This window comes from Leucopleurus acutus (assembly GCF_964270905.1).
Source record: "Leucopleurus acutus genome assembly, chromosome: 17".
NCBI lineage: Eukaryota > Metazoa > Chordata > Mammalia > Artiodactyla > Delphinidae > Leucopleurus > Leucopleurus acutus.
The window spans coordinates 65320490-65338621 of NC_139159.1; the positions used below are offsets into that span (position 1 = coordinate 65320490).

An 18132-nucleotide genomic window follows, 5' to 3' on the forward strand; every position below is an offset into this window, starting at 1 on the left:
TCTACAGTATTACAAAAAATGTAGTCTAGTCCAGTGGCCATTTCTATAGAATAAGACACAGTTACAAATAAATACTGGAATTGCTGTAATAAATTTATTTGCCATGGAAAAATGATGTGTAATTATTTTAAACAAATTACTATATTATAATTAGTTAACATTTTTTATTACTGTGATTACAATTTTGTATTTTATGTTCAGTAATTTGATTTGTGAATTTTATAAAGAATGACTTTACACCTGTTGCAGTTGTTATAACTGGGAAATAAACACTATACTGACTTAAAAAAAAAAAGCACCAATAAAAATTTCTGATTCTTAGGTTTTTATTTTTTAAATGAATTTTTTAAATTACTGTCATGTTGAGCTATAATCCAGTACTTTACCTAAAAGCTACAAAAAGTAGGATCTCATATATTTTGAATTTTGAAACATTTTTCTTTGGGAAAGGAAAACGATTTCTTTCAGTGTGCAAAAAAATACATACAGCTAACAGAAGTCAGACAGGTCATAATTCCACCTGCTCCTCGCTGCCTACAGGATAAAACACAAATTCCTGAGGCCCTTTGCTTTTGGATCCTAATCTATCTTTCCAGATTAACACTCACTATTTTCCAAATATCCTTTCAGAACTCAAAGGTTTTACATATACTTAATTCTCTTACCTAAAATGTCTTTCTCCTGATAAACTCTTTTCCATTCCTCAAGAGCTGGCTCAAATATCACCACTCCATGAATAGTCCAGCATTCCAGGCAGGGCTCACGGTTCTGTTCTTCAGGTTACCAGGGTATTTTGCTCTTCTCTTTATTTTAGCAACTACCTGTTGTATTATGGTCTATCTGTTCCTATGTCTCTCTTTCCATTATACTAAGTTAATGGAAAAGGCATCTTTGTATGCAAAAACATAGCACAGGGGCTTCCCTGGTGGCACAGTGGTTGGAAGTCCGCCTGCCGATGCGGGGGATGCGGGTTCGTGCCCCGGTCTGGGAAGATCCCACATGCCGCGGAGCGGCTGGGCCCATGAGCCATGGCCGCTGAGCCTGCGCGTCCGGAACCTGTGCTCCGCAACGGGAGAGGCCACAGCAGTGAGAGGCCCGCGTACCGCACAAAAAAACAAAAAACATAGCACAATGGCAAACAGGAGGTGCTCAAGAAATAACTGATGAATAAATTAATACTTGAAACCCTTAAAAAGAATTGCCCCTGGACAATGTAATATTTTTAACTAAAAATAAAACTATTTAAGATTCTTAAGCAACGAGGGATGAAGACTATATAATGTGAAAGATGTTTCTCTTTAAAAATGTGTTACTTTCTGTGGAGGATTATTACTTTAAAAGCTGTATGGGAACTATAAGGACATTTTTGGGGACAACTGAGGAAACCTGAATATGGGATATATATGATAATGGTATTGTGTAGATGCAGGAGAATGTCCTTATTCTTAGGAATATATGCTTAGTATTTTGGGAAAAGTATCATGAGGCAACTTATTTTCAAATGATTCAGAAAAAGAGGGTTTGTAACATATACACAGAGAGTGAAAAGAGAGAAAGTAAATATGGTAAAATGTTAACAACTAGTTAACAGAGCTGAAAATATTCAATATATGGTTATTCTTTATACCATTTTTTAAATTTTTCTAAGCTTTGAAAATTTTAGAAACAAAATGGTGGGGAGAAAATGTTATATGGGAAAATTAAACCAGTGAATGAGTTAAGATATCTAATATGAGTATGCACGTGTACATACATCTATAGTTGTGTGTGTGTGTGTGTGTGTGTGTGTGTGTGTGTGTGTGTGTGTGTATTTTCACAGCAAAAACTGTTAGGAAGATACTTGAGTAGCGCCCAAAACTCAAGGATAAGTGGAGCTACCACACAGCAGGCAGAGTGCAGATACCAGGCAGTCCTGGCATCTTGAGAGTAGAAGTCTGAGAACACTCCTTCTGGCACAGAGCCATTAAAATCCCCCCGGTACATTTCTAAAAAGAGTATTACTAATAGTCATTGAATGATATATCAATTTTTTAAAAAGCACAAATGTGATTTCTTAGTTCATCTTACTTTCAAACTAATTTCAATTTTCTAAATCCTGTTTCTATGTATCCTACTGCAATTAATCTCTTATTGAAAAGTTTCTGAAACCAGCTAAGCAAAGAAACTTTGATTCCTCAGGAGTACCTGATGACCATCTCATAAGATGATCCTTCCTTAACTGCCATGATACGTCTCCATATATTTCAAATGAGTTCAAAAATTTTATAACTAAGCAAAGTCAACACCTTTCAAATCCACCTTGGAACAGGACAAAAATAAATGAATTAAATATAATTAAATCCCTATCGCCCACAATTTATTTGTTCTCCATATGTAAATCAAGATAATGCTTATCTCAAGTGACGTGATAACCCAGGAACCCCAATAAAGAGTAAGGGGCAGGCAGAGTTCCAAAGGATTTAGGGACTTAGATGATGCTCTAGCTCCTTTTGTTACAAGTGAGTTCTCATTAACATTTCTTAAAACAGTAACTGTTAAGAAGATAATATAGCAATGTGAAAAATTCTCATGATAAAATGCAATTTAAAAACTTCACTACAACTATGTCCATACACATATACACAAAAAGCAATTTTTTTCCCTAAAGACCAAATACACTCAAATCTGAACAGTGGAGATATAATGAAATTATATGGTATTTTCCTTTTATGTTATTTTGTGCAGACAAACTCTGCAACATGATACTACTTATTATTGGAAAAAAAAACTTTAAAGGAATTTCTTAGATCAGATTCATTTATGTATCCCAGAGGCCCAGGCTTGGAAGGGAAATGGGCAACCTTCTAATCAATCTTCCCTAATGCCCAATGTTCTCCAAAAACATTAAAAAGAAAAACAAAACCAAAAAACCCTCCCAATTATTTGTGCCACTCCCACTGCTCATATTGCTCCCAGTTATTTATCTGAAGAACCAAGCAAAAAACTGCTTATGACCATGGCCTCACTGATCTGTTCTGTTTAGATTATTGGCACAGAGAATTCCAAACTGAAGCAGTAACTGTACTTTATACTGAACACTATCAAAAATAAATACTAAACATCAATCAGACCTTGAGTTTGTATAACCACAATCTTCCAATGGGCTTCAAATGTTTTACAGAGATTATCTCATTAATCTTAAACACACATTTATTTTGTCCATGAAATCTTCCCTAGAAGGCGATATGAGAATTCTTTGTACTTCATTATGCCTTCCTCAAAGTTGTAATCCATCACAACCATGGAATCATGCATTCTTACTAAGAATATATTCAACACAGTACAGTTTGTGCCACATATTAACTGCTGAATGATCCTTTACAAGTTTGTGAACTTGTGTGCTCATCCCCTGGATCTAAATGACAGTAATCACAACATTCTTTAAGGTAACCACCAGTAGCAAAATATAAAACATGTAAACAGTAGCACTTATTCTTCTAGGTATTAGGGAAAATATGAGAATAATAATTTGGCAATATCGACATAAACTGGATTATGTGTTGTTTTCTGAATATTTTGAGGACAAGGGCCATTCTATTTTCAATTTTATTAAATTTCAATGAAATATCTACTATGGTGCCTTTACTTGGGGTTATTGGACTATGACTATGAAACTGAGGGACAGAAGTTATACAACCACAACATCTCAGTGATAGTAAATTAAATAATTTTTGAAAAAGAATCAGAAGTTGGTATTTAGTTGTGATTCAGTGAAGCAGTCACTAATAAGATAGGCAGGGCAAGTTATTTTCCAATATTCTAGAAAGAAGGTAAAGTGACATATTTATTAGAACGAATACCCACTACTCCCTCACCGTCTATCTGTAACAACTTGTCTTTAAGCAAAACACTTTTCAGCCTAGCTTTTGATTGAATTTTAAATCAAAACCAGTGAATTTTAAATCAAAACCAGTATTACAATTTCAATATATCAGAGACATAAGGCAAATTTTTTTTACATATATACTACAGTTAGAAGTCAATAGGAAAAGACCAATAATTCAATTAAATAAAAATGGCAAAGAATATGAATGACTTACATGAAAGGAACTACAAATAGCTGACATATATGAGAAGTATAATGATATCATTACTATGTTAGTACAACAACATTTTTGAGCACATAATATGAACTAGTTACTGTGCTTTACAAATATGAACTCATTTAATTTTCAGTTTGCAGAAGTAGGTACCATCATCACCTGCATTTTAAAAATGAAAAACGATAGGCTTAGACAAGTCACATTGAGAGTAAGTCACCCAGCTGAGACTTAACCCTCAGCAAACTAGCTCCAGAGCTCATGCTTGGGAGCACTAACCGCCTCTTGACTTCACTTAAATAATGGAAATTAAAACTGTGATGAGATACCATGATCTCCAAGGTGCAGAACAGTAACAATATGCACTGCTCTGGAAAGGATACACAAGAAATTGGTTACCTCTGGGAAAGGCCACTAGGAGGCTAGGGAAAAGAGGTGAGAAGCCATTTTTTCAACCCTCTGTAACCTTCTGAAATAAAAATAATAATATTTGCAAATTCATGTCTACAGCTCTTTAAACATTTGGGACACTTTCCCATAAATTAATATTTTTGTTTCCTCAACCACGCTGTGGGGCAAAGTGAGTGTCTATGTCCTTAGCAAATATAATCACAGCCACTACTGTGAAGGTAAGTATTCTCCTTAAAAAAAAAAAAAAAAAAAAGGACAAATTAACCACAGTTCTTTAGTATGGATAACCTGTTATAAAATGAAAATACCCCAATAACAAAAAAAATTTTTAAAGCCATTGCTGTCTTACCAGAATTCATAAGTTTCCAAAGTTGATCTACCAAAGCTTCATTGCATAAGGGAGACTCCGTGTTCTTAGTAAATGGTGGGTTCCTAGTTAACATGTTTAGAATCTTATGTCTGAAAGATAAAGAAAAATTAAATTTTTCCTAACCATTAAATAAAAACTTTTGAAAATTATCTGCAGTTCCTCCTTCCTATTTTATCGTCTCTCTTCTGAGATCTAGCTTTGCGTTTTAGTTCCATTTCAAAAGACATTATGTTGCATTCTAAACATTTACTATTGTTTTTTTACTAAAAAACTCTGGTGGATTTGTTCTCTCTAAAAGTGCCTTAGGGTACAATGACGTCTTCTAAAACCTGACTCTATATATTCCTAACCAACATTTCCTATCCCACTTCTAAAATGAACATTTTACTCTTCTTAGAAAAGTTTACAAAAAAGACTGGTTAGTAAATATAAAAATCTTAAAATGAGGCAAAAAAAAAATCACATGTAGGCCAAGAAGTCTACATTTGAGACAATATAAACTTTATTATTATAGTAACTTTGCAAAGCATAAAAATGTGCAGCACTATTTTAAATATGGAGATTGCAAAAAAGTTTCCTCAAAATAAGCGGAAGCTTAAGAGAGTCAATTAAGAAAAGTATCCTCACAGAGGATAGGAGTTAAACCCCACTATTGGAAGTTTTTATCTTACATGAAAGGCTACCCAAACACATTATGGAGTCTTCTGAAAAATAGGACAATGTGACCAATACAAAATTTGAAAAACAAATGCCCAATGCTACGAGCAGGAGACACCATAAAAAAAGAATAAAGAAAGAAAAGGAGAAGCAAGGAAGCCACGGCAGTAGTCTAGCATTCAGGATAAAAGCCAGGTCTAGGACTAGGTCTGAGAAATTCAAGATCTCAGAATAATGGAAGGCTTGGGTATAACTAAGGAAGAAAGAAACTTAGGTCATTATATTTGTTGAGGTTAGCAAGACCTTAAAGAAGTTGAACCTGGGAAATTTTTACGTTTAGTGGCAAGAGATCAAATTGGATTTGTACTTGAAAAAAAGATGGGAGGAAAGTAGAACTGCAAGGCTGTAGTTTAAGTCACTTAACCCCTTTTGGCTTCAATATCTTGTCTGTAAAACTGAACGATGTGACTTTTCACTGTTAACATACTTTTGTGATTTGACATTTTAAGACTGAAGACTATTGAAAGGCTACGAGAACCAAACGTGAAATGTGGTTATAGATGCAATTTATACATAGGTAATACGAAAGGGGATACATACCTTATGGATCCATATGGTACGAAAGGGGATACATACCATATGGATCCATATGGTTCCATATGGATCCATATGGTACGAAAGGGGATACATACCATATGGATCCATATTTTCATATCTTTATGAGTAAAGATATTTTCATATCTTTATGAGCGATTTCTGTTTGTAAGAATAGATCGGTATTACAGGTAAATAACACCGTTTAAAACGTGGATGGATTTTGCTTTAGAAGATGTTAATGTTAATACTTTTAATTTGCATGAAGAAGAAAAGTTAAGTTTCTATCCGGCTGCTTCCCCAATTACCCCAAATACCGTAGGGCCCAACAAATAAAACTTCATGGTATTTACTCAGATCATTACAAACTCTTTACAGCCATGCCAATGAATTGTAAATGGTACTCTGGGGATAGCTCTGAAATTATAATTAAAAGAGCAATAATGATTATTATGTGTACTACTTTTAGTAAATTAAGCATTTTTTCAAAAGTTATTTTTCTTTAAAGTTTAGATGATAGAAGAAAGGCTTTCACAAGGAAGTATTTATAACTGACTAAACACTCAACGCAATACTCAGAGGAGATAAAGTTTAAGGGCAGAAAATGAGAATCTTATGCTTAATTTTTAAGAGATTAAACAAAATTCATAATAAGCATACACTTCAGATATACGAAACAGACCTGAAGCAAATGCTGAGAAAATCATGGGTTTATGCCATGTTCATGGTAGCAAAAACAACACATTATTTCCCTAAACAACTGACAAATTTCTTGGTGGACTAGTCCAATCCCATTGCCAATCACTATCTATAAGAAATGCAGTCAAATCGAAACCAGAAAAATGTTCAAAATCTCTCTGGAGAAAAGGCATTCAGTGTAAGTGTGTCCCTTGAGGAAATGATATATTGTGATCATATATGCATGCTTGATTCCAACATGAGAAGATAATTCCATGTCATCTTTAAAATAATCCTACCCAAATCTAAAGTAAATATATTTAATAAGTTCTTCTTATTAATGTAAAAAGTAATATACATGCATAGAAATGACCAGAAAGGAATAATCCAAAATGTTAAGAATTATTGCTCTGGTTGAAATAATTATACGCTATTTTTAAGTTGTCTTCTTAATGTGAGTTTATATTTTTGCAAATCTGAATGAGCATTTTAAGTTATTCCCATTGAAAGGAAACTGTAATTTTCAAAAATGTAAATTTGTTTTAAAAACAATGCACCAAAGCACACTTACTTAAATTCTTAAGATATCCTAATAAAGAACTGATTTACAATCTGAAAATCTTTATTTATTTATTTTTGGCTGCATTGGGTCTTTGTTGCTGCGCACAGGTTTTCTCTATTTGTGGTGAGCAGGGTCTACTCTTCGTTGCAGTGCAAGGGATTCTCATTGCAGTGGCTCCTCTTGTTGTGGAGCATGGGCTCTAGAGCTCAGGCTCAGTAGTTGTGGCGCACGGGCTTAGTTGCTCCGCGGCATGTGGGATCTTCCCGGACCAGGGCTCGAACCCGTGTCTCTCGCATCGGCAGACGGATTCTTAACCACTGGCTACCAGGGAAGTCCTGAAAATCTTCTATTGAGAGAAGACTATACAAGGAAAGCCAACAACCCTATTATTACATTTAAAACATCAAACCCAAATAAAAGACCAAGAACTTTCCCAAACATTTAAAAATAATTAAACAGCTTAAGGTTTTTTTCTACATACAGTTGTCACTACAGAGATAAAATCACTTTTCTTTAACATATGAATTAAGTTAAACATATATACGATTAGAGGGGGAAAAATTATATTCAACCACTTGTTTAACATGTATTTAATTACCTATATGCAAAGCATCATGCTATGTGCCAGACATACAGTGGCAAAAGGAGACAAGGTCCCTGTCTTTTTAAAACTTATACTCTCATGGGGGAGACAGCAGTAACAAAAAAAATCAAACTATAATAATACACATACATAGGAACTATGTATGTACTTGAGTAAAGGAACAACTGTAGGATTTTATGGGCAATTATGACTTGAGGGACCTGACCTAGTGCAGGTAGTCAAGAAAGTATCCTTGTAGAAATGGTGTTCAAATTTAGCTTTAAAGCATACAGGAGTAATTACAAGTAACTAATTTCTTTCCTCTAAATTTTAAGGTTTCAGCCCCCAAATTCTTCAGAGCTTTATCTAACTCTAAAAAAATCAGCAATTGTGATATACGTAATAATACAGAAATTTTTTAAATCAACAGCTAAAAAAAATTTCTTATTAATGACCATCTTACTATTAGGAGTTTAAAAATCAACCAAAAGCCATAAAAATAAAACGCTTTTTTGGGGGCAGGAGAGACGAATGTCACTGATTTTAAGACAGACAGAAACAGAAACGTTTACCTACCTTTAAGATTAAGAATTCTATCCAATTAACACAGCAGAATATAGCAGTTCTATATGATGGCTACTCAACGAGTTTAAGAAAAAGTAACAGAACAGACTGGTGGTTGCCAGAAGCAGGAGCTGGGTGGTGGTGAAATGGGTGAATGGGGTCAAAGGGTACAAACTTCCAAGTTATAAGATAAATAAGTCATGGGGAGGTAATATATAGCATGGTGACTATGGTTAGTAATAATGTGTTGCATATTTGAAAGTTGCTAAGAGAATAGATCTCAGAAGTTCTTATCAAAAGAAAATAATCTGTAACTATGTATGGTAATGGATGTTAACCAGACTTATAGTGGTGATCATTTTCTAAAACATAGAAATATGGAATCAATATGCTACACACCTGAAACTAATATGTCAATTATACCTCAATATAAATAGATAGGAAGGGAGGAAGGAAAAGAAAAGGTAATGATGGGGACAAAGAGAAAAGGACAGAGTTCCTATTCAAAGCATAAAAAATAGAGAAAAAAAAAAAAAACCCCACAAAAATAGAGACAGATATCCCAAGACACCAAATAATACACACATACAATAACTGTTGATGTGGTAATAACACTCCTATCCTGTGACCATTCACTGCCATTAAAGACTTTCTTTAAGATGTGTTGAACTTTTTTTAACTATAACTATGGGCTAGATGACATTAAGTAAAGCCTAAGAGGTTCCCTATTCGTGATATAAATGAATCACATCACTTATGAAGTAAACACATCAAATATAATCATGAAATATATCTTTATACAGATTTTCAGTTTAGAATGTAAATAACAGTGCTCTTAAAATTTGAATGACATTAACAGCTCCACATTTCAAAAGCAATCATTTAGACTGTACAGTATATAATTTAGAAACATAACTACAAGTATTATATAATATTATAATCTGCTGAAAATGATCCTCAAAACACAATTTTAAGATCTCAGAAATATATGCCTTGGGGCTTCCCTGGTGACGCAGTAGTTAAGAATCTGTCTGCCAATGCAGGGGACGCGGGTTCGAGCCCTGGTCCGGAAAGATCCCACATGCCACGGAGCAACTAACCCTGTGCGCCACAACTATTGAGCCTGCGCTCTAGAGCCCGTGAGTCACAACTACTGAGCCCACGCACCACAACTACAGAAGCCCACGTGCCTAGAGCCTGTGTTCCACAGCAAGAAGCCTGTGCACCACAGGGAAGAGTAGCCCTTGCTCGCCTCAACTACAGAAAGCCCGTGCATAACAACAAAGACCCAATGCAGCCAAAAATAAGTTAAAAGTAAATTAATTAAAAAAAAAGAAATATGTGCCTTGATGTTAGTTCTTGATGTGAATTGAAAACATAAATGAATACATGATAAGCTTTATTTATACTGTATTTATACTTTCTGTCCCTACTTGTCATCAGCAGCATCTTATTATAAACTTTCAAATGCATGAGCTCTGGCAGATAAAGAGATGAGGCTGGTTTCCTGCCTATTCTCTTTTATATGAATATTTACTTCAGAATGGGCGATTATGAGATTTTTGTCCATGTCAACCTTACCCCTGGTACACATCAATACAAGGACAAATTATTTAAAATACAATTCAGATCACAAATCAAGAACTATGAAATACAAAGAGAAGAACTTTGTACAAAGAATATTTATTTAATAAGCATCATTTAAAACACTTGAAATATAGATTTCAGTTAGCTGAAATCCCTTACATGGATTCTTCATGCTCAGATGCATTTCAGTGAAGTTAAAAGGCAGAGTTTAAAAAAAAAAAAAGGCAGAGTTTATTTGTATGCTTTTTTAGATGAAAAATATCTGCCAACTGATGTGTAAAGTTGAAGAAGACAATGTCTCTAGGTCTGTGTTCTTATTTCTAGTTGGAATAGCTAAAATCTAAATTATCTTCCAGCTTTCAAATTTCATTTTATGAGACTGAATTATTACAACATGTGAACACAAATTTGAGTCTACTAGGTGTAAAGAAAGGACGGCAGAAATGGTAAAAATTTTAATACTGCACGAATACCCTATAAATATCCTACTTTGCAAAAGAAAGCAGCAGAAATGAAAGAAATGAAGAAGAAAATACAAAAATGAAAATAGTTACCACGTCAGGACCAGGATTTTCTTTTATTATCCCTTGTTTTCTAAATTTTTAACAATGTCATATTACATTTTAAAATCCTAAGTCCGTTTATTAAAAATTAAGATTCTATATAAGATAGAAAGGAACAAATGGGATACATCAAAACACTGCTTTTATTTACTTTTAAAATAGATTAAATCAATCGATACAGAGGTTTTAGGATAAGGGCTTTCTTCCTCCATGTGCACTAAAAACGGATACACAAGCTTTTCTTTAAGTTACAGTAGAAATCACATGTAAAATTCAGGGAATTACCCTTAGTAACAATGTATTTTTAAAAATGTCTTTCCAAAGGCTATAAAAAGGACATGAGTAAATGGATAACATATTCCTATATTTTCAAAAATTATATACATGTTCCATATACATGGAACAAGTATAATGCTCTGAAATTATGTACTTTAGGACTTACAAAAACAAAATATTACAGCATAAAAAAACTAACCTTACATAGGGTACAGGGTCATTCTGAATCATATTAAGTAGCCATTGCAATTCTTCGTAACTCCTGTCCACTGAAAATAAAAATAAAGAAATACTTTTGTTGTTAATTATAACAAATTTAAACAAGTGACAAATAGGGAATTTATACTTAATATTTAGGATTCTGCCTTTAATATTTAGGATTCTGCCTTAGCCGTATTTCCAATCAGAGTTGAAGGATGTAGGTGATTTCTTACATGTTTTAATGCAACAGGCCACTTGGCAAATTTTACAAGTACTGTGCTATATATGTAGCCAAAACATAAAACAGGACCAAGAGTATATTTTCCACTAAGGCGCAAATCAACAGTAAATACAACATAAAACAAATTGTAATTTATTAAGAGCTCTAAATTAGAGATGATTAACTCTAAATGGAAATGTGTTTAAATTGTTTTTCTAGATGCTTAAATCAAATTATAGAGAGGTTCGATACTCAATGGTATCTCAACTATATCATACAGTATGGTAAACTGTTTCTGCCCAAGTGGTTTCTTTCATTTAAGACAAAAGAGCAGCCTTAACTTTTCACTGTAACATAAGAAACAACTGCAAAACTAGTACTATAAATATAAATAACTTTAACAAAATAACTTATTAGCTATTTCCATTTACCTTTTCAAAAAGTATTGCTTTTATGATTTGAAAAGCTTTATTTTTAGAATTTTATTTCTAATATTTTCCACTTTTTCATTTTCTAATGAACTGGATTTATGGTTCACACTTAAACATCTCTCAATTAAATTACACTTATTAATTTAGCATTCTTTTTGGAAATCATAATATTAGCATTCTATTTGATTTCAGGTAGTACTAATTCATGAATTCTTCATATTATATGATTTATGTGAGTGAACAGCATTCATATAACTTGGCTGGGAATAATGGCATATTTGGTAGACCTCAAGATTTCCATATTTCACAAATTGGTAAAAGGCAAAATAAAACTGAAAACTGACATAAGATTACATTTTTTTTCTTGCCAAGAAATACGTGAAAAAACGTTCTTATTTTAACCAGCACTTTTTAAAAGAAAGACTACTTTAACCCTCAACAAAAAGGAAGAACAAATGACAGTCCTTTCTGAACTTGGGCCAACACATATAACACACACACTATATTGTTCTTACTCTTTTATAACGTCTTTCTAGAAGCAGTATTTCTATTGAAATTTACAAAAAATTATAAGGATTTGAGTATATTTTCCTCTACTTAACATGAGAAACTTAACCAGTATCTACTAAAGAATTTCCCTCACCCATTCCTCTCTTTCTACATTCAGATGAGAATGTTATCATAACTTCTTTATTCTTCCCATATATTAGTATAATCTGGAATTTTAGATTAATTTACATAGTTCTTTTACTGACATGTTATTTTTTAAGAATTTCTTTGAAATTTGCATTAAATTTTACAACCGTGTTAACAAATATTTAAGCTTAGCTCTTTATTTTATAGGCATAGTTGCTTGTCACTGGGCCTTTCATATCACACTTTCATCAATCTTGAGTTATTATTTTGATTCCTTTACAGGTCAGCTGAAAATTATCTTTCAGAATTTTGTTTTTTAAAATGTTACATAGGAAATGTACTTCTAAGTCTTCAAGGCTATAGGAACAACAACTTGGCAAAGTAGAAAATCTTAGGTCATAATTTTCCCTAAGCATTATGTTAGCCTGTGTTCACTGTCTTTTGAACTCTTCTTATTCTGAAGAAGTTACAGGCCACAGTATTTTTTCACCTGGTACAATAACTGGGTTCTGATATTCCTAGGAACTTACACATTTTTTTCCTTAACCTTAAAATTTTAAATTTCATCAGACTGTTGCTTAGGTCAGTCTCATTTACACTCTTTCAAAGTATTCTATTATTTCTGGGATTATTGCTTTTCTTCCACCTGCTCTATTCTTTATGACAATTTTTTTTTTTTTTTTTTTTTTTGCAGTACTAGGGCCTCTCACTGTTGTGGAGCACAGGCTCCGGACGTGCAGGCTCAGCGGCCATGGCTCACGGGCCCAGCCGCCCCGCGGCATGTGGGATCTTCCTGGACCGGGGCACAAACCTGTGTCCCCTGCATCGGCAGGCGGACTCTCAACCACTGTGCCACCAGGGAAGCCCGTTATGACAATTTTTAAAAATATTTTCATCTCCTTAACTTTCTTCTCTGTATTTCTGAAAATGTTTTGAATATGTAGTGTTCTCTTATTCATATTTTTCCTTATGTTTTTTTTCAACTTCACAAAGCCTTGCCTAATCCCCCTCCTGAAGTTCCTACTTGTATCTCTTGCTCTACTTTCACAGATAACAGTTTTGACAGGTACAAAATGTTTTCTTTTTTTTTTTTTTTTTGCGGTACGAGGGCCTCTCACTGCCATGGCCTCCCTCATTGCAGAGCACAGGCTCCGGACGCGCAGGCCCAGCGGCCATGGCTCACAGGCCCAGCCACTCCACAGCATGTGGGATCCTCCCGGACCGGGGCACGAACCTGTGTCCCCTGCATCGGCAGGCGGACTCCCAACCACTGCGCCACCAGGGAAGCCCCAAAATGTTTTCTTGAAACCTTATGTAATTAGAAATTTCTCCCCAACCTTCTATTTCTTAAAATAACATGTAATTAAAGCTATAAAATGATACACTAACTTTTCAGAAAGACCAAAGATATCTATCTATAACTCTTTTCTTTTCCCTCATTTACTAATTTTTATATGAATTCTACATTTACCAAAAACTCTCAATCAGTGAGTCAAGAATTTAAAATCAAAATATCTGTATTGTACATAATATGAAAACCCTAATAACTAAATAGTAAATGGTAAACAATTCTTTCTATTGATAAAATGATTATGGGCATATATTTCTAAAGCATTACCTTTAGTATAGTCAACAACTGCTTCCAAAGCTGCTATCCTGATGTCCACAAAGTGGCCATATTCTGCGTAAGATTTAAAAAGAGCTGGATCACTTGGCACATGGCCATTCTTCTGAAGCACTCGTATGGCTCTCAAACAACTAGGAAAATGTATTTATAGTTAAATACTCTTTTAAACTTGTTTCCAAGGCATTAGAAATTAATCCGTAACAGTAAGCTGAAAAATGAATGTAATTTGAATCCACTTTTTAATTTTTTAACATTCAATTTTTGCAATGACAATAAAAAACCCTATTAAAAGAAAACTAATTTCAAAACTTTGGAAATTCAGTTGCAGGTATTTTAACTGGAACACACTTCAGAAAAATGTATTTAGCATAAAACATAACTTAAATAAAGTATTCTCTCCAAAAGTTTTAGTAATACATATATAGTTTATTCACTAGTATATATGGAAAGTTGAAACTGTTCATAATGTTGAATGGGTAAATCAACTTTTTTTTAGCGAACTCCTCATGAAATAGACAGAACTTGTCGATAGTCATACATACAAAGTTGACATAAGCCGTAAAAGAAGCCTAACAATAAACTAATAATATAATATAATAATATTATATTATAATTATTATATAACTATTATAATTATACAATAATAAACAATAAACTATAATAGAGTTTAAATTATATCCAATGGGATAAAAGATTATGCAGACATCAAATACAATGCTTATGAAGAATTTCTGATGACATGAGAAAGTGTTTATGATATAAGCAGAATATAAAAACTATATATACAATATGGCAAATAATTTAAAATTTATATAGTTACCAGAGGAAAAAATTTAGAAGGCCATTCTCCAAAATAGCAATAATTTATCCATGGGTGGTAGAATCATATAGGATTTTCTTTTACTTTACTATATTTCCCAATTCTCTATGCAAATAAATTTCTCTTATAATTATGAAAGCAAATAACTTTAAGAACCAAATACGAAGAATCATCATACCTGACAGTGATGGTGTGTCTATAACTCGGAAGAAGTTTTTCCATATTCAAAAACCTAGTGATTTCTTCAAGAATGAGTCGCACATCCGGATTTAAATTATCCAAAGTTCGAACTTCATTATTCACACTGACTGCAGGCGTAACAGAGTTGGCAAGGGCATCAATCATTTCTGCACGATAATAGTTATCTGAAAACTAAGCCAAAAAATAATTACGAGAAGACAACAGAATTTACATGTCTATTCAAAAGTTAATAAAATAAAATATGATAACTTAAAAACATAATTCATCTGAAAACATAAGCAAGTTTTCAGGTTAGTATTCAATTCCGTCCTTTGTATAGAGTCACACAGTGGAAAAAAGAGTGAAAGAGGTCTACTAATTAGAAATACATTACTTTACTTGACAAATGTTTACTACATGTAAGACACTCTCATAGTAATCTAGCCAGATTCCTCTAAAAGGAAGACCACAGTCCACAAATCCTGCTGGTAATACAGAGCTTCAAATCAGCTATTTCAGTGCTCTATTCTCAACTAAAACATCCAACCAAGGGTCACCAGATAGTTGAAGAAAGCATTAACATAAAGAGAGACCAGAACAAAGTGGGAAAAGTGACTTGGAGGAAATAAGAGTATACAAGGAAAAGAAAACCAGTAGAGGGAAAAAAATTCAAAAGTGACCATTAATATTGTCTGAGAAGTAACCAATGATATCCCTTCCAACAGGATAATACATTTTTTAAAAAAAGAAATATGCAGAGAATCAGAATAAAAATTAAATTGGAATATAAAATTGAAAAAAACTCCAAAAATTTTGAGCAAAAAAAAAAAAAAAAAAGATAAAAAATAGGAAAGAAAGCACAAGGAAGTTGGAAGGCTGGTGTAGAACACATGACATACAAATAATAGGAGTTCTAGCAAGAGAAGCAGAGAAAAGGGAGGAAATCATCCAAAAAAACAAATAAAAATTCCTAAATCCATATCCCAGTCAATTCCCAGAGAAGCAATTTATTGAAAGCAATCTGGGTGTGGTTTGATTTAAACTCAGCAACTCAGATGCTCTAGCCTAGAAATCTGAACATGGAGCAAGCAAATTAATTACTTCTATCAGCAGTGTTGGGATTATGCTGTGGCAAAACAAACTGCTAGGAGACAAAGGAAGAAGACCTGGCCCCTTCTGACTTCCACCATGGAGCCAGAACCTCCAACTGACACACATAATGGCACAGTCCCTAAACATTCCTATGTTCGAATACCAGGTAGGAAAAAAAACAAGGCACATAAAAACAAACAAAACCAAAGAAAAAATACTCCACAAGTATTCACCATGGACGAGTTTTGTTTTCAAACTGTTCTAATGATTAAAAAAATTTATCTCTATAACTTCAGTCAACCTTTCTCTACGGTTTCTAAGTTTTGTTTCACACTCAGAAAGGCCATTTGCATTCAGAGATCATTTAAATAATGTTCATAGGTTTTCTCCAAGTATTTTTATAGTTTCATTGTTACCTCTGATAACTACTTTGCTAACAAAGCAAAAGACCATTTACTTAACCATTGTTTCTGAACTAAGTATTCAGAGCACAGAATAAATTCAGAAATTAAAAATGAGACAGGGATGTGGATGAAGTACAAAAACCAAAATATTTAACATTTACCCCTCAGACCATATCCAATTCTCACAGACACTATACTCCTAATCGAACAGGCTAGATTATCTGATCACCCCAAAGTCAAGTGAAGAATAAATAATTTGTGAAACACAACTGGGGGGGTGTGTGGGCATTTAGTACATACAGCAAAACTTCCCACAAAAAAAAAACAACTGAAGGCATCAACGTCAACATACTGCAGCAAAGGCTGACTGAAGTTTTTAGCAATGATCGTTTGGTATCAGGAATAGTTCAACCCATGTTCTGCATACTTATTTAAGAAGACAAATTTCATAAATGTATATATGATTTATTAGAAATATGTTAGAAATTCATGTGTATATATAAAAGATTTTCATATAAAATGACTAATAACCAGGCTTGAAAGGGATTTAATTTTAGTCTTCTTGAAAACTAAGTTATCTAGAATATTGAATTTAACGCTCCTGCCCAATTCATGAGATGTTAAAATTTTAAAAAATATCTCCCCACCCCCAAATCCCAACTTCTTTTTGGCATTTAATGTTCTGTATTTCTAATTTAATCTTAATCCCAGAAAAATCTTTCATTTCTTCTCATGCACTTTATATAGTGAACCTTTTTTAAAAAATATGCTTAACCAAAGCCCTCAGAGACAAATCATTAGTGGTTGGAAGTGAAGTACTTTAAAAACAAACATAAGAAAATCAATGAACTATTCTTAGGCACCATCCAATCACATCTTTTCTTCCAGTTTTAATCCATTAATCTGCAAATCTTTAAATAACAAGAAAATCTTTTTCTCTCAACAATAATTTTTAAGTTTTGACATCAGACAAATCTAGGTTTTGCTCCTGGCCCTACCGCACATATGACCTTGAGTAAATCTGTTAGCTTTTATTAGCTTCTATCTCCTCAAATGGAAACTGAGATAATTATAGTGTCTATCTCAGAGGTCTGATGAAGATCATATTAATCAAGTTTTGGTACAGGTCATGGAACATACAAAAAACTAGCTATTATTACTGTTGTTATTATTTGCATTTATTCTGTCCTTAATATCTTCAGGGATTAAGATGTATGCTAGTCTTAATTGAAGACAATTATATCTTCAAAAAAAGAAATTCACGCGTAGGTGAAGAAAGCAATACTATAAGTGAAAGTCAAAACAAACCAGCAGATTAGGAAGGAAAGAATCTTACAAAATCTTTTTTAACAATATTCAAAAATGGAAAGAAAGTGTATCAGCTATAATGCATTCTTTAAAGAACTAATTTTTTTAAGGACTCTCAAATCATTTGAATGTTACTCTACTGACTTAAAGAGGAAAATTTTGCCTTCTTGATTTTTCACTATAAATCACCATTTGTAAATAAAACACTTGTGACTTTTTAAAATTTAATTAATTAATTAATTAATTAATTTTTGGCTGCGTTGGCTCTTCGTTGCTGCGCATGGGCTTT

General features: G+C 33.2%; 1 protein-coding gene across 4 annotated transcripts in view; it reads right to left on the reverse strand.

The window, feature by feature from the left end:
* Positions 1-18132, reverse strand: part of TAF2 (TATA-box binding protein associated factor 2) — an 81669-nt gene that overhangs the window by 21747 nt on the left and 41790 nt on the right. For all 4 annotated transcript variants that reach the window (XM_082858356.1, XM_082858359.1, XM_082858357.1 and 1 more), the window contains 4 exons: positions 15038-15231; positions 14031-14170; positions 11124-11193; positions 4840-4949 (listed from right to left, as the gene is read on the reverse strand). In XM_082858356.1, coding sequence (XP_082714482.1) covers positions 4840-4949; positions 11124-11193; positions 14031-14170; positions 15038-15231 — 514 coding nt within the window. The remainder of the gene's footprint in view (positions 1-4839; positions 4950-11123; positions 11194-14030; positions 14171-15037; positions 15232-18132) is intronic.